General features: G+C 40.3%; 1 protein-coding gene across 1 annotated transcript in view; it reads left to right on the forward strand.

The window, feature by feature from the left end:
• RUNX2 (RUNX family transcription factor 2) overlaps window positions 1-22,745 on the forward strand; it is a 196,845-nt gene that overhangs the window by 83,177 nt on the left and 90,923 nt on the right. Inside the window, exons 3-5 of the mRNA XM_073335765.1 lie at window positions 3,791-4,059; window positions 11,904-12,060; window positions 18,470-18,574. Coding sequence (XP_073191866.1) covers window positions 3,791-4,059; window positions 11,904-12,060; window positions 18,470-18,574 — 531 coding nt within the window. The remainder of the gene's footprint in view (window positions 1-3,790; window positions 4,060-11,903; window positions 12,061-18,469; window positions 18,575-22,745) is intronic.

Here is a 22,745-nt window from a genome sequence, read left to right on the forward strand (position 1 = left end):
GGTTCTCAAACTGGGGGTCGTGACCCCTCAGAGGGTCGCGAGGTTATTACATGGAGGGTCGTGAGCTGTCAGCCTCCACCCCCAAATGCTTCTTCATCTCCAGCATTTATAATAGTGTTAAATATTAAAAAATGTGTTTTTAATTTATAAGGAGGGGGTCACACTCAGAGACTTGCTGTGTGAAAGGGTTCACCAATACAAAAGTTTGAGAACCACTGCCCAAGTGTCTTTCAGCCAAATCCAAGTCAAAGTTTCATATAATTCAGAACATAGCATAAAGGACATATAAAACGAATCCCAGACAGCCTTTATGCTGGTCCATAAACATTATGGGTAGTTTTATTAAAGTGTCCATAACCGTTTCCATAAAATTCTAGTGCTCTGAGTTGTGATCTGTTCCAGGCTTTAGCAAGTTCCTGTTAAATGTGTAAAAGTTAAGCAGAAAGACATTTTTGTAAGGAGACTAAAAATCAGCTGTGCCAGGTACCTGAAACTTTGTTAGTGTGGTCAGTGAAAAAATAATAAATAACTATAGACTATTTTAAGTGACCTTACACTGGTTACTTCCTATAACTTTTTTTGATTTATCCTAATTAACTTTTTAAATTTTAGTATAGAGGAAGGCAACTGCAAAAATACTGATATGACTAATTAAAATAGGAAATGTATCTTCTTATTTAAAAAAAAATACTGAAATAATTACTGTCAAATTAATTCTGTACTTGGAAACATAAGGTTCCTGTTAACTTTTTCTTTTCTGCCCAACACCTGTATTCTCTACCTAATGGAAAATGTTATCCCCCATTCTAAAGGGAAGGTGTTTAAAAGCACAATAATAAACATAGTACCAAAAATTACTATTTAACAATATTTTACTGTACTGCAACTCTATTTAAGGAGAGCTCTGAAAACATTTAAATTACTCAGCTCCTTGCAGATTGTGTTAAATTCCCCATTTCGGGGAACTGTGCACACTTCTCCTTTTGGACAGGATCTTGCCCATTTTGTTGGTAAGTATGGGAGCACGTAGCCATCATACTTATATTTCCAGGTAGGAACAGTAAACTCCCCACCACCATCACTCCGTATTTGACAAGTACACAGAGAAAAAAAAACTGAGATCGCTTCCAGGTGATTAGGGCTTACTATCAAACATATTTAACCATGGGAAAAAAAGAGGTAGCATGAAAATAATAAACAAATTTATGTCCTGCGCTGCATTTCCTTCAAGGACGTGTGCTATTGCAGACAAGAGCATAGAGTTGCAAACCACAGTTAGCGGTATACAGAGCGAGAGCTCTCCCATGTGACCGAAAAAAAGATTATTTTGAACATTTTCATTTCAAGTAAGTAAATAAATAAAGACCAAAGCTCCAGAAGTTTCACCTTTTTTAATGTAGGTCAGATAACAGGCGATGGTGGTTGTAGTGGGGACTAACTCAATGCTGTGTTAATTGTCAGGGAGGATCATTTTATGTATGCGCTGTTGGCTGTGTTGCTGGTTGGTTTCGAAAGTTGCCGCAGACCCTATTGTGAAAACAAGCCGGCAGCAGAACCTACAGCTGGACTAAAGCGCGGAGTGTTTGCTACATTGTGGTTTGGGTCCCTAAGACCTCAGTCGAGGCACATGTGCTTTCGGATCATTTACCTAGGTACACGCAGCTTTTTTCATGGGAAAGGGGGGTAAAGCGTAAGGGGAAGGCCAAAGATTTGTTTTATGGTGCTGAAAATGCTCCCAGAATTGTATGCGAAAAAGCCGCAAAAAGGCACCATAAGCGGAGCCCCCCTCCCATCACCCCAAACCACACCGACACTTAGCGCAGCTACCATCCCCACCCACAGCGCTTACTTTGTACAAGAAGGTGGAAGTGGCACGTCGAAGTAAATTAGAGGGAGAGTTTTGATAGGTTGTTATCTGCTCTGGGAGGCGTTCACACTTTTTTACTATTGGGTATGTAAATTGTTTTTAATAAGATCTGCCTTTTTTTAAAGGGCGAAAACAATCCAGACTCTCTTTACCTTAATAGTCTGAAGGGTTTTTTTTTTTCTAGCTTTCATTTATTCAAGGAAATGTTTTAGGCTTTAGATTGACAGGATCTTAGCAAAAAAATCCTTGGCACCAAATGATAAAGTATTATTATTTATTTATTTATTTGGCAAACAAGATAGTCCGGGCTTTTTTCAAAACAAAAAATGTGTTCATGGAAAAAACCCGGAGAGAAGTACAGATCGGAGACAGTCTTGTCATTCCCTCTAGTCCTGTCCCCGGGTGGGGGAGATCGCCGGAAAGCAAAGCTCGTTCTCCTGTGGGGGATGCACATTGTTTTATTTATTTTGAAGGCTGCCGAAGTATGAGGACAGGGTTGAGACACCACGTGCTGCTGACTCTCATCAGCATAACGATCGCCTTAGCCAGAGTCCTGTATATATAAACCACAAAAACCTAATCATTAGAAATCCCAGCCTCCAAAAACCACATTTAGGACCAAAAAAAAAAAAGTTAAAAAAAAATAAAAACCAACGGAGGCATTTTTTTTTCGGCTCCTTCATCCTCCCCGACTCAACTTTTGGGACTCAAAAGAAAGTTTTTTAAAACCAGTTTTTCAGAAAAAAAATTAATTACCTTTTTGGTTTTTGTTTTTTTGCTGTTGTTAATCAAGGGAAGAAAAAAAAAGATTTTTGTTAGTCTATTCGACTCAACGGACTTGAACCCCGCCGCCACTTAATTAAAAGGGACCGGAGTGCACCCAAGCTCCCTTTTGCAACAAGTTACTTAAGCGCATTTTAGAAAACAGCCTGACAATTGTTTGTGTCTATTCTCCCCTCTTATTTTTCCGGGAATCAGAAGTCTGAACATTTTAAAAAAGCCCTGTTCCTCTTTACGCAGCCTCCTAATGTTTCTCTTTTAATTATTAGTATTTTGACTACGGTTTGTTGTTGTTGTTGTTTTTTTTTCTGGCTAAAAACGCAGGAACTTTCTTGTTTGGGCTGAAGTAGCTTTGGGGGAAGGGAAACAGCTTTGCAGAGACACTCTTCAAAACTTTTTAACCCCCACCCCAGTCCCCTCTCCCTCCTGAAGCAATAACTAATAATCGGAAAAGCTGAGAAGTTACTTGGCATCTAAACTTTCTCCGATCAAGATTTTTTTGTGGAGGGGGGAGACTTCCTTGGAGGAAAACGGGACATTCCCCTTAGCACCCCCACTCAGTAGTTGAAACCTAGCCTCCTCTTCTCGCTGCTGCTTCTCCTGCAAACAGCAGCAACCCAGGAAGCTGAAATCAGCAGCTGCTTTACCTCTCCCAGGCAACCTTTAAAAATCCAAAAGGAGAAGAGAAGAGACAAAAGGAAAGACAGAAAAGAAGGCAATCCCGAGCACTTGAGGGAAGACGCGGTGGCTGGAAGGAGGGAAGGAAAAAAGAGCAAGAGAGACTGAACAAGAAGGAAGGAAGCAGGAGAAGCTCTTTTTGCAGCACCCGGGACCATGCAGTTTCCAGCTGGGCTTTGCTAAGAGGGGGACAGCCCTAGGATCCCACCGCCAGACACTGTGTCCCCCATTCCTCCAGGCTGCAGACTCGCCCCCAAATCAGCCACATCACGCCCCCCCCCTTTTTTTAGCTGTGATTTTCCCCCTCCTGCATTTAACCCGCTCCTGCTCTTTCCTCCCGTCTTCTCCCCTCCACTTCTCCATTCACCCCTTTTTTAACCCCCCCACTACACGCCTCCTCGAGTGACCCCCCCACCGCCCCCTCAGCTCGCTAACTTGTGGCTGTTGTGATGCGTATTCCCGTAGATCCCAGCACCAGCCGGAGGTTCAGCCCCCCCTCCAGCAGCCTGCAGCCCGGCAAGATGAGCGAAGTGAGCCCGGTAGTGGCAGCCCAGCAGCAGCAGCAAGAGGCGGCGGCGGCCGTGCCCAGGCTGCGCCCCCACGATAACCGCACCATGGTGGAGATCATCGCCGATCACCCCGCCGAGCTGGTCCGGACCGACAGCCCGAACTTCCTGTGCTCCGTGCTGCCCTCGCACTGGCGCTGCAACAAGACCCTCCCGGTGGCATTCAAGGTAAGACACCCCCCCCGGCCGCCGCTACGCTCGGTGTGCCCGGCAGCCTCCCCGCCGCTTCTCCGCCAGCGACCGGAGCCAGGCTAGCCTCCCGCTCCCCACCTTCTCCAGTGAACACTTATACAACCCCCGCAGCAAGGGCAGTGTGTCCTCTCTCTGCCCCCTTTAACACCCATGTGCCCCCCCCCATGACTATGCACCCCTTAGGGGTCCCTCCCGAACAACCGTGCCCCCGAGGCACTAGGGGAGTGGGCACCGTATCCTGTCATTCCTCTGGTCACTGCATAGACCCCTGACCCGAAGGGCCACCTCCCTTCTCACAGCCCCCCCCCCCCCGCTAGCAGTACACCCCTAGCCACAAGGAAAAGGAACCCTTTATTCTCATTTCACAACCACACCCGCCCTCACCACAAGGCAGTGCAGCAACTAACTACCCACCACCTATAACGACCGGGCACCCCCAGCCACAGGGGCAATGCACAGGCTGACGCCTCCCATTAGCAAGCGCATACTCTCAACCACCATAGGAATCATCTAACTACGCTCCATTCATACCCACGTCTCCTAACCACCAACAATGCCTCCCTATTAGCGCCCCCCACAACAGTCATCCACTCCTTAGCACCCAATGAACCCGCTTCTCCACTGACATCCCAGACACCCCAACACTACCAGGGCAAGGGAGCTAACGCCTCACTCCATCATACACTGCCAACCAGAAGAACAATGCACCCCGTAACCACATGAGCCGTGTAACCTCTAAGTAACAGAAAGACTGGATGCAGAATATCTTTCCAGTAGGTGGGGGGATTTGCCCATCTCCAGAGCAATGTATAGGGTCATAAGAAAGGGGAGAGGAGAAAGGGTGGCTTTTAGCTTCCTCCAAATGTTCCCTCTCCTCTGTTTCAGCACCAAAGGTCTGCCCCCTTCCTTTCACAATGTCTAAAGGCATTTTAATTGATGTATTAATGGGTACGAAGCAGGGTTTGATGGTGTTGTGTGTGCATGCCCTACTGTTGATTTAGGAAGGACACCAGGAGAAGGACCCACGTTCCTGATGGAACTTTTTCCCCCTTTTTCACTTGGGTGTGTCTCTCTAGGTGTCAGGTTGAACTTACTTTTTGCGAAGTGACAAGCTATTTGTATTTCATTATGTGAGGAGATAGGGGGAGGTGTTGCTGCCTCCCGGAGTTACACTATTTTACAGCCGCTTCTGGAGATCAGATCCTCCCAAGCTAGGCGTAGAAAAATTATCCAGGTTTTAAAACTGGGATCTACAAAGGGGCTAAGAGTGGGGAGAGGGGACAGAGCTCTTGCCCTCCCAATGGGAGATGGTACCCCTTCACTTCTCCTGCTGGACAAGTTAGGAAGTGTCTGTCCAGAAGACGCTCATTTTGACAGGGGACAGTGCATAAGTTATCAGAAACATCATAAGCTATCTAAATAATAAATACCACCCAGATCTAAATCGGGAATGTTGTTTTTTGTTTTCAGTCGACATCCACACACTCTGCTAATGTTAAGAAAGGATTATTTGGTGGTTGTTTGTGTGCTTGCTTTTAAGCAAGCCTTTACCCTCCCACCAAACTTTCTGCTGCAGATTTCTTTCAGTTCCTTCAGTGGGGAAATGAGTAGTAACTGGGCTGTCCCAAAGCACCTGTGCCTGTCCATCAGCACCTGAGTCAGTCCAAAACCCAGCACCAGAATTAACAGATCTAAACTTTGCAAATGTGGATGTTACTGCCTGTGTAAAATCGAAACCCCTCCAACCTCCTGCTATTGCAGCATCCATGAAGTTACCCTGCCTGAAAATCATTGAAAAGCAGAAGAGTTTGAAATCAGTATTTTTCTGGAACAAAGTATAACTATCTAAGAGTGCTGTAGTTCCTGACTGATAGAGATGTAATCATTACTAAGGGGGGATATATTTGTAAGTGAAAAATCAAGAGCATCAGTAAAGGAAACTGATGTTAAAATAAGTGTATGAAAAGCGGACATAGAGACTGAATGGCTTGCTTTAATATCAGACAGAGAAACAGACTACATTTGTCTGAAGCTCACATATATGACAGGGAAAGGTTGTGTAAGAACCCGGTCTGCCTTAGAGTTAAATGATTAGTAGTCTTTGTGGGCCCCACTTGTTAAAGATTGCAGAGAACAGGCTATACAAACCATTAGAAACATCTTCTCTTTCTGTAACTTTGCCAAGCATTAAAGGGCCATGGCAAATATCAGGTGTAGATCACTTCTCCTTAGCAAGTCTTATTCAGAGGGAACTGGTGGTTGGGGGGAAGGAGGAGGAGATTTCAGACAACTTTTATTGTAATTTTGATCATTGTTAGATTAGATGAGTATTAAAATTATAGTTCACAGAAGTAAACATTACACATTGCAGTTATATCTGTCTCTGGCTTCTTTTGAAATGTCAGGTATCACCTTCTACTGTTTCTTATTTACTTACCTTTAAAGGATACTATCACATCTGCTGGATTAAAAAGTTTAGGAGAAAAATATGAACCAAATATGACACAAGATATGGTTACAAAAAATCGTATTTAAACCAGATAAAAGGAAAGATGTCTTAGAGCATTTCCCAATTCCTCTCTGTCTATATATATTTATGCACACACTAGCTAAATTGGACAAATTATTCAGTATGCATAATATTCAAATACTACAGTAATAAAGGCCATACATGTACCTATTGACAGACCCGCATAGATTTATCCAGTTTATTGAGGTGTCAGGGATATTAAATTGACCTCAAGCAGTTCTTTGACCACTTACACCACCACTCAGCTATAAAGCATGTGTACATTTACATACATCTGTATTTTTACACAAAGAATATATATGCATGCATTATATATACATTCTGTATATATTACCTTTATTTACTAATGAAAAACTGTACTGTAAATCCTAATTACATTTACTTAATAATTATCTTGAACACATATTTTATCAGTTTTCTTTTCACTATATAAATTAAAATGGTATGTAACTCTGCACAATTTCAAGATGAAATAATCCAAATGCATATATAACAAAAAATAAAATATCACTATAACTTAATGTAACACAGTAGCAGTTATCTTTAACCTATATATATATATACACACAGATCTGGGATGTACAGTAACTAGCTCACATACAGCATGCTTTTTAAAAATTGGCAACTGAAGTTTTATTGGCAATAAATAATATGTTGATGATAATATTTTGAATGGTGTGTTAAGTATATCATAATTCTGTTATAGGATTCTCTAGTTAAAAAGTGCTTTGGACATACCACTGTTTTAATTTAAAAAAACAGATTTAAATCAACTGTAGGAAAGGAAGTATGTTATAAACAGTGCTAGTTTTGATTATAATTTTTTAAAATCATGTTGGCTAGTAAGACACTTGAATTGGAGTATTAATATTTACATGAGCTGTGAAGGGAGTTCTTGTTTAATATACTGAGTAGTAAGACTAAGTTAGTGCAAACTATTTTTACAGTGAAGAATGTTAACAATGCACTTATTTAACATAGCTTTGTAGCTGCTTAATAATATTCAGGTGGCTAAGATATAAAGGAAATTGGGACAATGGGACTGCGGCCAAATCATGTTCACGTTATTCACAAGTAGTTCCATAGTAGTCAATGGGACTACTTACTTGAGTAGGGATAACAGGATTTGTCCCTCAGCTGACAATTCTTTCGGGAGCATCTTACTGAAATGCACAAAGACAGAGTTATTACATCAGGCTTGTATGTTCTTTGTTGTCCTGCAAGATGCTGATAGTAGCAAAAAGCATTAGTTGACATAAGATAATAACAATCAAGAAAAAAATCAATGTACAGTATTCAAGCTATATCCAGTAGCACCAGTAGTTAAGGGTCTGTCAGCGTTTTCACTCTAACCCCCAGTTTTCAGAGTTTATAACTCAGCTGTTTTAAATAGCTTCAAGCTGAACTTGGTGTATAAATTGTCAGTCCAGATGTATTTTTTTAAACAAAAAGTAGTGCAAATCAGTTATTCTGTTTTAAGTTATAGACCATTACAATATTTTTAATAGCTTCAGATGCTCTTTTGGCAAACTCTAGGCAAGAAAAGACATTATTTGTAATATAGGAGGTTTTACATTCTGGGACTCCTTTATGCGAATAATGCCTTTTATTTTTGCAAGCAAAGGTATTGAAATGATAGAGATAATAGTGTTTGAAAACAGCTAATAGCATGTTCACAAGCTCTTTCTGGAAACAATCTTTTTACTATGTAAAGAGTCTTACTACATAATATTATTGTGTAGTATTTTTGCTTCACATTTATAACGTCAGTCTTCAGTCTACATACCTTGGCCATTTCAAATCCCATGGGACTGAAACTGGGCAAACAGGTTGCCAGACCAGACATGAATTGTTATTCGAAAAAGTACATGCATTGATAAAGTCATTTTCAAATTCTAAGATTTGTGTTTTGTGGCTCCAGGTGCCTTTTTGCTGAGACCTAGCTAAAAAAAACCCCAAATGCTTAATTTTTAGCCATCAGAATTTATAGGTATTTTAGTATGGATTGGTGCCTTTTGGAAAATAAATATTTTTAAATGGCTGAGATATTAATCTTTGAAAAATAGCTAAACAGCCCACAGAGTAGCTACTCTTAGTTATTTATGTTTAATGATTAGTACTACTGCCCTTTTTTTTTGCGATGCATTATAATCCTTGATTTTCTGTCTAAGATATTTTAAATCATTTTAGGTTGATACGTGGTATAAAAACTGCCAACTCAAGTTCACTTCTTTACACAAAAAGTCTTTCAATACATAGTTATTTTTAATTTAAAAAGTGTATAAATAATATGTATTTTTCTAACTTTCTGACTTTTTTGTAAAGTTATGGGCCAGAACAGTGACATTACAAATGTGCCATAGCCTATTAATATTTCATTACAAAAAACGTAAAATGCCAGTGGTAAATGTGTTATTCTTACTCAGTAGTAGAGAAATCTTTTGTGCGGTATGTTTGAACTTTGTTTTATTAGACAAAGTTTCATGTTTGCACCCAGAGCTCCATGTGTCTTTTCTTAGTAAGAATAATATTCAGTGACATTACATAACAGTGTGTCAAAGGATGCTGTATATTAAGAATAATGTTGGTGCATATTAGGTATGAGCAGCACACCAGCACTATGACCCTTGCAAGAAGTGTCATACACAAATTGTACTGCTGTTTAAAATGACAAATTGAACTTAAATAGACAACAACATTTAAAAAAAATAAAAACCCACTTATGGATCAGAGTGAAACCCACTGAAAATGAAGACGTAGAGGGTTCAAGATAGTAGGGCCTTCAAAGAGTATTTTATCTTACTCATGCTCACGCCATTGTGTCCAGATAGCAATCTATATTATTCATTATTATAAGGGTTCAAGGTAGATTGTGATCAATCTTAACCAATATTTGATTTGCTGCATACATAGACACAAGGAGGTGAGTTGAGGACAGAGTAATTTCACTCCCTCATCTTGAGGCCCCTTGACAGACTTGCACTTCCTTCTCTGCTCTGAGTTTCTTTTGCTTTTCTGGATGTAATGTGTTGGATTTTTTTGTTTTTTAAGATACTTAAAAATATGTTGTAACTTACACTGGACATGTATATGGATAACAAGAATATCCAGAGTGGTAATAGTAAAAACTCAAAACTTAAATTTTTTTAGAAGTAATATAAAACCTCGTGCTTCTGGGTTTAAACCAAATTCTGACTAGTAGAGGGTAGGTGGGCAGATTATTCCACATCTGCCTGTTGTGGGGTTTCTAGCACCTTGCTCTGAAGTATCTGGTTCTGGCAGCTGTCAGAGACAGGATATTGGGCTAGATGGACCATGGGCCTTATTCAATATGTTAATTCTTATGTTCTTGTGTCAGTGACATTAAAATCACTTTGCAGTAATTTTTGGGGTGAAGTCCTGCTTCACTGAAGTTAGTGGCAACACTCCCTTTGTATGTTAGGTGGTCTTCGGAAAATTATACAAGCATCAATTTAATGCATCATATGCAGTGCATCAGCTTTGCTACATGCTTGCTCCAATTTAGATCACCAGAGCAATAATTTTTAGTATGGAATCTATCAATTAATGTATATTTCAAATTTGGTATACATTTGACACTATATTTGTTGCTGTTCAGCACACAGGGTTATATCATTCCATCCATATTTATTCAGAGCTGTTAATTATGGTATTTCTACTTAATTGATGGTATGATTTGACCTGAACTTATTAGTTTCAGACATGATCATATTTAGGAAAGACATTTAAAGCTGAATTGATGACAAAATGTCATAGCGTATATTTCAGAAAAAAAGAGTTGATCATCACCTGGTTTTGTAGTATGAATAATAAAAAAGTAATATCTGACCATCAAATGGTAGTAACTGTAAAGGGACAGGGTTCAGTAGAATCATAAGCTAGAATGTCTCAGGCCAAATATTTTTATAAAAAGTTTTAAAACTCTCATGTGCAAAATTTGTGACTCTATTTGTAACACATTTATATTTGTTGTTAGTAATGTTATAGTAAAGGGCCTAGGAAAATTATTTGCTCGGTACTGTTGTGGAGAATCATTGCATCCTATCTGAAGTAATGTTGAAATAAAGTTTCATAGTGAATCAGTGTTCATGTTCTAATTTAAATATAAAAATACTATTTTATATCCCAAAGCATTGTCAAAACGGAATATAATAATCTGTTTTCATCTCTGGCTGCACTGAAATGCAGTATCTGTTTAATAGCCCACTCCAGCAGTACACAATCTGTAGGACAAGCAGTGAGAACATCATATATATTTGAAATACAAGGTCAAATTATGGTGGTATAATGTTGTCACTCAAGTTAGAATTAGAACAGTACACCAGTGTTAACAGTTAGACAGTACACCAGTTGTCTACTCTTGAGACAAGTGCTAGGAGATCTTTAACAGCTACAAGTGGATAGGCTCTTGGTTTTATGTTGTATCTGAGAGATGTCAGTTCCAGCAGCAGAAGGCCTCATACCAGAATGTTGGAGAACTCTTCCAAAGGAGGTGTGCCATTTACTGAAGCCCCAGCATTACTCCCCGCTGCAGCTAGATGTTATTTGGAGGTCTCTTCTCCAACTCTTTAGGCCTGACCAGGGCCGGCTCTAGGATTTTTGCAGCCCCAAGCAAAAAATTTGCTGCCCCAAGCTCCGAGAGCGCGAGCACCCAAGCGAAAAAAAAAAAAAAGGATGGCCAGAATGCTGCCCCTGGGATTGTGCCGCTCCAAGCATGTGCTTGCTTTGCTGGTGCCTAGAGCCGGTCCTGGGCCTGACCCAGTTTCTCTGGTGAATTCTGACATGAGCAGGTGCTCAGATACTACAGGGGTGGGAGTCGGTCTAAGAGTTTAAATAGAATAGAATTGCAGAGCGAAATGGCTGCTGATAATAATATCCAACTTTCCATTTCAAATGCATTCTCATGTATGATTTATGGATATGAGCCATATTTCATGTTGTCCCACTGCACATGGGCTGCAAAGAACAAAGTTGGCTTTAAGGATTTATTAAACCATAATACTCCCCATAAAGATACTGAACGTTTCTGACGTGGTAAAACAAAGAAGGACCCTCTATTAGACTATGAGAAAGTGAGACGTTATGATATGTTTCTCTGTTTGATGTAACTCTTTATTCCTTACTCTGCTGGCTCATGACTGTTGACCACAGTTGACAGCAATAACCACCGCAGAGCTTAATACCGAAGATGCATATGTGTAAACTGCAACAAAGACAAACATTTTCAAACCTAATTTCAAGAATTATTGCTGTCTCCCCATTGTCACAGGTGGTGGCTTTAGGAGAAGTACCTGATGGGACCGTGGTCACCGTCATGGCTGGAAATGATGAAAACTATTCTGCAGAGCTGAGGAATGCTTCTGCTGTGATGAAGAACCAAGTGGCCAGGTTTAATGACCTAAGATTTGTGGGCAGGAGTGGAAGAGGTATGCTGTTACATTTTATATTTGTATAATGAATAACAAATGCAGTCGAGAAGTCAAACTGATTCTACAATGAAATACTGATTAGTCTGCAAATAAATCCCCATCAGCCTTTCATTTACAGGGATAAATGCTGGTTTTGTTCGCAAACTTCAGCATTTGTCCAAACCAAGTTTGTTGTCTGTGCGCCTTCCCAGGTTTTTCTGACTCCTGACATTTTTTGCTTGTTTTTATGACATCTGAATTTTGAAAAAAAAATATTTGCCGACCTGGTTCTATATTTTACTCATATTGGGAGGGGAGAATGAAGTGAAGAGTTTCACATTCCGAGTTACATGAAGTCACACCACAAATTTCAGGCCATGGTAATGAGAGAAGGAAAACGCATGTGCTTCTGTAACAGTAAAGCTGCCTCTTAACTGGTAGCAGGAAGAGCTATCGTTATGTTCTTTGCATCTCACATGTGCTATCGGTAGGGCCCTACCAAATTCACAGACCATTTTGATCAATTTCATTGTCATATGATCTAAAAAAATCATAAATTTAATGATTCCAGCTATTTAAATCTGAAACGTCAGGTGTTGTAATTGTAGGGGTCCTGACCCAAAAAGGAAGTTGTGTGTCTGGGGGGCTCACAAGGTTATTGTGGGGTGGTTGCGGTACTGCTGTCCTTACTTCTGTGCTGCTGCTGGCGGCAGCGCTGCCCTCAGAGCTGGGCATCTGGAGAGTGGCAGCTGCTGGCCGGGAATCCGGTTCTGAAGACGGAGCAGCCGTCAGCAGCAGCGCAGAAGTAGGGATGGCCTGATATGGTATTGCCACCCTTACTTCTGCACTGCTGTCTGCCCTCACTCAGCAGCCATTGCTCTCTGGCCACCTAGCTCTGAAGGCAGCACACAAGTAAGGGTGCCAATTCCACAGGCCCTCTAAAATAGCCTTGTGACTCCCCTGCAACTCCCTTTTGGGTCAGGACCACCAATCTGAGAAATGCTAATCTCCACCATGAAATCTGTATCGTATAAGGAAAAAGCATGCAAAAGAGCAGATTTCACAGGGGGAAACCAGATTTCCCAGTCCGTGACGCGTTTTTTATGGCCATGAATTTGGTAGGGCCCTAGCTATAGGCCAGGGATCAGCAACTTTTGGCATGCGGCCTGTCAAGGAAATCCGCTGGCGGGCCAGGCCGGTTTGTTTACCTGCAGCGTCCGCAGGTTCGGCCGATTGCAGCCCCCACTGGCTACGGTTCGCCGTTCCAGGCCAATGGGGGCTGTGGGAAGTGGCAGCCAGCACATCCCTTGGCCCATGCCACTTCCCGCAGCCCCCATTGGCCTGGAACGGCGAACCGCAGCCAGTGGGGGCTGCGATTGGCCGAACCAGCGGACGCTGCAGGTAAACAAATCCCTGCCCACCAGCGGATTTCCTTGACAGGCCGCATGCCAAAAGTTGCTGATCCCTGCTATAGGCCATACACTTTATGGGCCTAATCCCATAGGGCTTTCCATTGACTTCAGCATGCTTTGGATCAGGCTCCACATGTGCTGCAACATGCAATCTTATGTTCTGTTCTGTAGCTTGCTTAACTTTATAAACCTTGGTTGTAGGCTTTTGGTTTGAATGAAATTTAACCGCTAATACACATTGCTTACATCAGAATGGCAGAGAATATAACTTTCTAGTTTCCTAAAGATTTAGAGCTCTGAAATTATCTCTTTGCTGCTTAAGAGCTTCCTCTAATCTGAAATCTATACTCCAGTCATAAGAAGCTTTTATAACCAAGGCAAGATTGAAAAGAATTTCCTTTTAAAATTCTTGCAGCTGCTTTAAAATTTGAGTTAACGACTGAAAGGATGCCTTGAAGGAAACTGACTTGTCAGTTTTTACTGAAGGAATCCTTAGGGGGGGTTGCTATATCAGGCCACTGATTCAGCCTAAATATTTTTGTTTATTTCATGTAATACTTAGTTTTTAAAAAGTCATCCAGTGGGGAAAAAAAAAGTTTACACACTCTGTTGCAAAGTTAACAAAAATGCTAATTTTATGATAATACACTATGTAGAGGAGTTGCAATCCAGCTTTGACAGAGCGATCATTTATCAGAGAAAGTCAAACCTCTGACAACTGCCTCTGTAGTTCAAATCAGATGGCACATTGTTACCATTATAAGTGTTTCCAGTGAGCAGATTTTGTTTTAGGTATGTGGCCAATAATGCGTACTTTTTAGCTTTTAAGTTTTTTAAAATTATGTATAATAAAGGACCACTCTACGGCAAAGGTAATACGATATAAAAATGGAGTTCACTTCCCTCTAGGATGTGTTCTTCTCTTCCATTTGTCTTACTTCCTTTAAAAAAAAAAATAAAAGTTGCTGTCTGCTTTTGTCTTTCCATTGATGGATTAAATCGGAAGGTTCTCTGGCTCCACTACCGGTGCAGCCTTACAGTAAAAGTACAGTAGTTATATCCCATAACAAGTGATGAAAAAGAACTGACATATGATGTACTACCTGTGCACTCTGAATCTCATTTGAAACCTATGAAATATACTTTTTTATTAAAACATAGGAAATGAAGTAGAGTATCTAAAGGATCAGGGACTATATACATATACACACATATTTTAATTTTTATTTTATATATATATAGAACACTTTTCAAATTTGGCCAAAGTAGTTTCATTTATCTTTTGTGTTCTTCAGACTTTGATTAAGAAGTTTTCTCTGATCAATCTGGGTAACATCTATGGAAAAGTGATAGTGTACTTTACAAACTCTCAACATATTTATTTAAGAAACTTCAAAGAAAAACAAAGGGTGTGCACTGTTTTACTATATTGGCTTTCTGAGTTTTGGCTAGTTTCCCAAATAGCAATTTTTATATTTAAAAAAAAAAGAAAGAAAAAAGACAGACTTAACTGCTTGCAGACTTTTCACGCATGGAAGATGAAGAAAGCTTCTTTTGATGAAGTGTAATTATGTCCAAACAGAGCTGACCCCCTCCCCCTATATTTCTTATGATCTTAACGGAAGAAAGTAGGGATTTTCCTTTGAAGCAGCCGGGACTTGGTGGAAGATCTGAAATGCCACATTCTGCTGCCAGAGGCGGGATGGAGAAATTGGTCCAGACTTGTCTTCCAGACTTAGACAGAACAGAGAGAGAGAGTTATCATTAATGATAGATTTTTATAACACCACTTAAAATAGCAGGAAAGCAAACAGTAGTAGCAAACAGACGTGAGAAAGCTACAAAGAGAGCAGAGAAGAATACTGGTGGGTGCATGAAGTTGGATAGGAAAAATAAAATAGTAAAGAAGTCATTTTTCAGAGGCAAGAAACTAATCCACACCTGTGTCTGACTTTACATATACATCTGTCAAAATAGCTCCCTCTTTGATCTTTGTATCTCTAAATTTAAACATCAAGTCTGAATCATCAACCTACCTCTTTACCTTCTCTCCATTTCCCTTCTTTCCCATGATCCAATGGGGATACTCTGATTGCACATTTTAGTATTATCCAACAAAAGAGATTACCTGCCACTTCACCGTTTTGTTTATTTTCTATCCCATGGCAACACAGACACTTTTTTTGGATGGGGAAATACAAGTACCCTAACACTGGGCCCTAAATGTGTATGCGGAAGTCCCATTAGTGGGAGTTGCTTATGTGAGGTTGTAGGGCACTAACTTATCCTTAGGGGCCTGCTCCAAAGTCCATTGGAGTCAATGGAATGTTCCCATCTTCAATAGGTTTTGGATCAGGCCCTTAATTTTTTTGTGTCTTGATATTTTGAATTAAGCACATTAACATCTGGATGAAAAAAATATGCAACACATCCACAGGTCGCCAGGTCTGCTTCCAAGCTAATTTCTCTTGTTAGCTTTAGGCTCCAACATATGTCAGTCTTGCCCATTAGTATGTCAGTTGCACTCACATGTGTTAATGACAAAGAATGCACAGTTTGGGGACACATTCAAGCAAGAGTGCCAAATAATTTCTTACCCTGTGAGGCTCATTAAAGAGTACTATAATTATTCATTAGCTACCAGAAGTAAATAGTTTAAATTTTTAAGGGCACAGAGAAAGCTATTAAAAAAAAGGTATATAGGAATATTTTGCAGCTGATGAAAGATATCCAGAAAATCAATTAAATCTAACTGTGGAAAGCGTAAGTGTCCACACAAATACATAATCCTCTGAAATGTACTTTGGCCCCAATTTTGAAAAGGTGCCGATGCCTTCAATCCCCTTAGACTTCCCTGGAAGTAGAGGGTGCTCAGCACCTTGAGGATTGGGCCCTTGTACAACAAAAAGCCGTGAATTGGTTACTTGGAGGGCTGAGACTTCCTGAATGCTGATACGTTATTGCATCTGTTTAGCTAAGAATATCAAGTAGGGAAAAGAAAACTCTCCCCCTTTCAAATGAGACGTGCTCAACTGCCCGTAGTTAGGCTTTGGCAGGATGATAATTTAGACATGCGCACAGGCCTTGGCAGAAGGCAAAATATAGCCCTTTATATGAAGTGTGTATTTTTTGGCCATTGTATTATGCAGAGATATTTTGGGGTTAGAAAACCTTGCAGTACTTGTCTGGTTGTAGAATGAATTTTTGAACTGTCACAAGCAGTGTGCTTTATCGTGTTTTTTTTTTTAATCTAGACAGGCTTTTATGACCATTTGACATATTAATAAAACCATAATATGGTAGGACCAAATGCTGTCTGTAGATGCACTTGGAAACTCCCATAGATGTTAGCAGTAGCCACCCCTGTACAAATGGGTGAAATATCACTGGTGAATTTTTGTGTAAGCAATAGGTTAAATTCCTGCTATTACTCTATAGTTACTCTTCTCTGCAATGTCAGTTTTGAGAGACCTGCAGAAGGGTCTCTCTCTACCTTTTTCTAGAGTAGCAAGGATGAGGGCAGCTAACTTCTTCCACATGCTCCTGTTGCTGCTTGCTACCAGAATGTGACCTTTTTGGTTTTTCACCCCCGCTGCCAGAGCCTGGAATTCACAGACTTCACTCTCAGTTGTATCTGTTGGAGAAATGGGCGCAACTGGAACACAGTTCCACCTGGAAAGTTATTTTACTCGACATGACAGTTCTATTCTCTTGAAACATTCTCTGTCGCTTGCTCTTAGAAAAATATGGCCAAGACCGTCTGAAGTTGTACGCTTGGTAGTAAATGATGTGTGTCTCAGGCAGGTTTTGAAAGTATCTGACTTGGCTTGAAAAGAAAGACCAATTACTAGATTTGACAGCCAAAGACCTGTTCTGTATTAGGGTTTATATATAGCCTGTTCTCTATTAGGCTTTGAATTGATTGCATTAAGTTTTGCGCACTTACATATTGTTTAAGATTTGTGTTTTGATTGAATGCCTTCAGAGTTCAACGAGAGGGAAAAAAAGTCACTGGCCAGAAAAAAAAAAAAACCCAACAAAAGGGTTTTAAGATTCTGGTAAAGTAGCAGCTTAAATGAGCAATAAGGCCCGAGATTGCTGACTGTTTTATTGAGTCACTGTTCTACGCCCACCTTTTCCTGTCTTGAAAGAGTTTGCAGTTTTGACTATCTGACGTGACTAACCGTTGCATATCTGACTGATTACAACTGTCAGTGAGTCTGCAGAACAGAGGCCAGTGTCTTGGGAGAATGTATGCTGAGATCCAGTCTTTTGGTTTATTTATTTAGTTCTTCATTGTGCCAAAGGCTGCAGATCATCGTGTACAACGTCTATATGAAATGTAACACTGAAAAGTTAAAATGCAGATTTGTGATAGAAAATATTTTATATATACAAAAACAGTTTCTCACTGTCAGTGGATAGATATTTAAAGATTTAATAGATGGAGTATATGTAAGAAAAAACATCTGCTCCAGTAACGAAGATAGCATCATATCATGATAGGCAGATTAAGGACGGAGACACTAAATGTTAAATGGCACCCATGAGGAATGTATATTTTTTCCCTCGTATTATTGTAGTGAAGTCAAACAAATAAAATGATAAAACAATGTGAAGTAAATAACATTAGGAACAAATTCTGCTCTCTGTCACCCCACAGTAAAACTTAAATAACTCTATTTAAGTTAACTGAGTTGCTTTGGATTTACAGTGGTACAAATGAGAGCAGAATTTGGCTTATCCTCAGTAGTGAATTACTCTTGTTCTATCCTTGTGTCACAATCTAATATTAAATAAGAAATCTTAAACTGTCAACACTTGGATGGTATTACTGCTATTAGAGTATAACTGAAGGGGAAGAAAACTCCTATGATTAGTTTGTGTTTTTAATTTTCATGATTGTGGAAGTGACTGGGAAGAATTGTAAATGCCTTTTATTCTTTACTGCCCATGAATATAGCTGTTTTCATGTTATAGTCATTCTTCATTTGTTATTTTTGTTCTCTCTGTAGGGAAGAGTTTTACCTTAACAATAACTGTCCTTACGAACCCCCCGCAAGTCGCTACATACCACAGAGCTATAAAAGTTACAGTGGATGGACCAAGAGAGCCAAGGAGTAAGTACTATGTTCCCTCTTTATGCTCTAATATCTGCTGATGTGAGTCTGTAAAAGTAAAATGTTAATGTTGTTTAATAGAGTCTTATAGATGGAATATATTTCTTTGTGAAACAGATCCCCATTCAGCAAAATACTTAAGCACATGCTTAGCTCTGAAGTATGTGAGTAGTTCCATTGAACTCAGTGGTACTACTCATACATTTGAAATTAAGCATGTGCTTAAATTCTTCTGAATTAGGGCAATATTGAGCCTGATTTCATGTACACTGAGGCCCCTTTACACCACTCTGGCATTATATGGGAACATTAGAAACAGTGGGCCTGATTCTTATTTACACTAACGGTCCTTTATACTGCCAGTATGGTGTAAAGGGGCCTTGGTGTAAATGAGAATCAGGCCTACTGTTTCCATGTATCATTTGATTTTGGGACAGTGGACCCAATCCAGCAAGGTGCTGTGTGCCCTCAAATTCCATTGCCTTCAAACTGAGGAGACTCAGAAGTTAGCAGACTCTCTCAGTGCCATGCAGGATCAGTCTCAGTGGATGCGGGGAAATGCAAAGTGATGCCTCCTCCTTTGCTCAGGATTTCATTTGCCATCATACACTTAATGCCTCTGGCCCAATGACCGCTGGTTAATCACGTCACACCTGAAATTGGATTTTCCTAGCACAACGTCCATTTTCAACCGGGTACTTACCACAGATCCTGGGAGCTAAGGAGTGAAATAAGTAACCATAAAAGCCCTAGCATTTTGACACCGCTGTCTTTGTGTATTTCCCAAGCACAGAGAATGTGTTTAATTAAAAAAACATACTTTCACTCACCCCTGTACCTTTTATAATATGCACACGCCTTAATTATCAAAAATCTATTTGAAATAATTGCTGGCTTTCTTGTTATGACAGTTGTGTTTGGTTATGTTCCAGTAATTGTTATAGATAACTCCTACTAATAGATACAGTCAGACCTGGTTAATTCATCTTGGTTTATCTGTCTGGCTGGCAGGTTTAACTGGTAATCAATCTTACATCATGCAGGTACCACTGAGGAGCCAGTCCTAGATTTTTTTCTTAATCTAGCTAGAAACAGTGTTTCCAGATTGATTGGGATTAACCAGGTCTAGCTGTATTTAAATTATATGTAGAGATTAAGGATTATTTGATGAATAACCACATTAAAAATATTTCCTAATGGAAGCATCTCAATTCATTGTTTTGTCTTTGATCAGCAAATTCAGACTAGACCTTTGAGGAGATTATAGGGAGTTTTTACTTAAAATACCGCAAAGGTACAGGTAGGTAGAGTTGTACACAAGTGGAAGTGGCTCCCAGGCCGATACAGATGATTTTGCAGGTCCTTCCCCTAAGATTGGGAGAAGCGGTTTAAAATGTCTTCTGCCTTACATAAGACCTGCCCCGTCTGCATAATTTTCCCCCAATCAGCAAGTGAGAACAGTCAAGCAACTCTGCTCTTATGCATTTCATTCCATAGATGCCCCCAGTGCTGCCTGCTCTTGTTGGAGGTTTTCTGCTTTCAGGTTTCATTGCAGAGAGTGTTTTGTCTGTCTACTCTCTTTTGGTAAATTTTCTATTCTTGCCAAAGATGCTGTGTTCACCTGTGACTACTGGCCCTGTCTAACCTGCTTGGAGACTTCGGGCTAAATGTGTCCCTGGTGTAATGCTAAAGGAGTTAGTTACATCAGGAATGAATTTGGCTAATCCATTTAGGGGCTGCTTCCATGTGTTGATGCATCCATGAAATTGGATATCTCCAAGCAGAGGAGACAGTGTGAGTTTGGGGGTGGAGGGAGAAGAGTGTATAGAGAGTAGCATCTGAATAGGCAGGGATGGCACAGACTGTGGAAGGAACAATCTAATTAGACTGGGACTGCACCATCACAATAAGCAATTAAAAAAACCTCAGGCTATATCTTAGAAATCCTATTAAGACCAACTTGAATTTTTTACTCTCGTCTCTTTGGGACAGATCTTCAGATGTGATGTGCATCTACTACTCTTAAGTGTGGATGCTCAATAACTCTGAAAATCAGTTCCTGTAGTTTTGATGGAGTCCACTTGTATGTCGTTTCCAGTCAGTCAGATGTGGCCAAGAAGGACCAATTTAAGTTTGGAATGTTGTTTGGCTGGTTTGTGATGCTCATCTTCAGAGTTGGTTGGTTTGTGCAAGCTCTGTTGTTTTGGACTGATGTATAAGATATGGGATCATAAGAGCTAGAGACTCACTAGTTGTTTTGAATGGGAGTCATTGATATGAATTTTAGGGAGAGAGCGGCTCTGGAAAATGGACTCTTCTGTAGAAGCTTCACTGAAGTGTTTTTCTTCTGAGAGTCCCTGCACTAATTTCTGCTCTTTAGTAATTGCATTAATCAATGTAATAAATTAGCACATTTGGCACCTGCCTTGCATGAGGAAAGCTATGGTGGTTGGGGGCAATAATGACTTCTGTTCAACAAGTGGCTCTGATAGCAGATGTATTTTTCTTAATGAGTTATGTATCAGCAAACAGTGCCCCTCTTTGCCAGGACCTGCATTTCACTCAAATGTCTGAAGCATGTTATCCTATTTTTCCTCTCTCTGGCGGCTAATCCAGGGCTGTCACATCACAAACAATTTCTTTTCTTAATATACACATCTGGCATTGGCAGTTGGACCAACTTCATAAGAGCACATGATCATCATTCATTACAAGATTAAAAAGTACCCCATGGCATCATTGATGTTTTTTAACTTTGATCTTTTGCAGTTGTGATTCATCTCAGTTATAAAACTTCCCTTTAAAGGAACACAACTGATGACTTATTAGAACCTTCATCCTAAGTAGCGTAAACATAAATTTATGCACATCTTTACAGAATGTCATTTACTTGGGTTGCCCAGCTTATCGTCTTAAAACATGACTTCATGCTTTAGATCCTGAATTTGTAAGGCGTGTTGATAGGCAAGGCACTTTGACCTTCTGTTGGCAAGCTGATTCGAGAGAACAAACACTGTATGTTTTCCAGTAGGAGCAGCAGCAATACCCTGACAGATATTGCAATCATTTAGAGCCTGACCTGAAGGGGTGCTGAACACTCATAGCACCTGGTGACTTCAGTTGGAGCTTTGGAGGCTCAGCAGTTTGGAAAGTCAAGCTTTTAATATTAGCTCTGTCTAGCTGCATTAAACATCTACTTGTAGAAGCTTGCTGCTTTCACCTCGCTCTGCTTTGTTATTATTTTAAAATATTTTAAGACAATGGTGTCAGGTTGCCTTGTTAGATTGAGTCTAGAAAGTGAACTGGTAAAAGCTGCCCATTTTTACATGGGGGAAAGGTGAACCTCTTCCTGTGTCTCTTTGTAGGAAAGAGCTGGTTTTTGACTAGTTAACTCAGAGTTAGCCAGAATGCAGTTCAGGGAATTCTACACTGCTGCTCAATCTTTGTGTTGGATTAGGACGGAGCATGGCATGCAGGGTAATAGAATCTGGAGAGTGGGTGGGGCAGGGATCTTGGGGCAAATTTGTGCCTTCTCAAATACCTGACATATTCTGTTATGTAACCGCCCCTGTCTTTAATGTACCAGCCTTATAAAATGTAGTCTCCAAATGGCTAGACTACATTTTGTGATCCACTCAAATGGAAGGGAAATTTTGAGCTTTCAGCCAGGGATGGTGTTAGACTTGCTGGGGCCCAGGGCAAAAACTAAGGAGCAGGCCCCTACCCCGTCTCTCTTACCTGCTCACACATTGGATTTCTGCAACCTTTCTGAAGCTGAAGCCCGAACCCTGCTATGAGAGGCTGAAGCCAAAGTTTGAGCCCTGTCACGTGGGGCCCCCTGTGGCGTGGAGCCGGGCAATTACCCTGCTTGCTACCCCCTAACGTCAGCCCTGCTTTCAGTATATATTAATTGGTAGGAGAAAAACTCTGCTTTCATTACACTTACTTGCAGAATATTTATCTGCAGCTGAAGCCTGTGAGGTACACACGTGATGAAAGGTATGAGCAAACATTGTCTTTTTGTCTGTATGCTCTACAAAAGACAAGCACAAGCTAGCAAGAGGAGCTGGTCAGTCTGGGTATTAACTGTTTGGCCGACTGGCTTATAAAATGCAGAGCAGTGATTGAGATTTTTGAGATTCTTAGACTTAGAACCGTAACAGCTTTTAGG

Source organism: Lepidochelys kempii, chromosome 3 (assembly GCF_965140265.1).
Source record: "Lepidochelys kempii isolate rLepKem1 chromosome 3, rLepKem1.hap2, whole genome shotgun sequence".
Classification (NCBI taxonomy): domain Eukaryota; kingdom Metazoa; phylum Chordata; order Testudines; family Cheloniidae; genus Lepidochelys; species Lepidochelys kempii.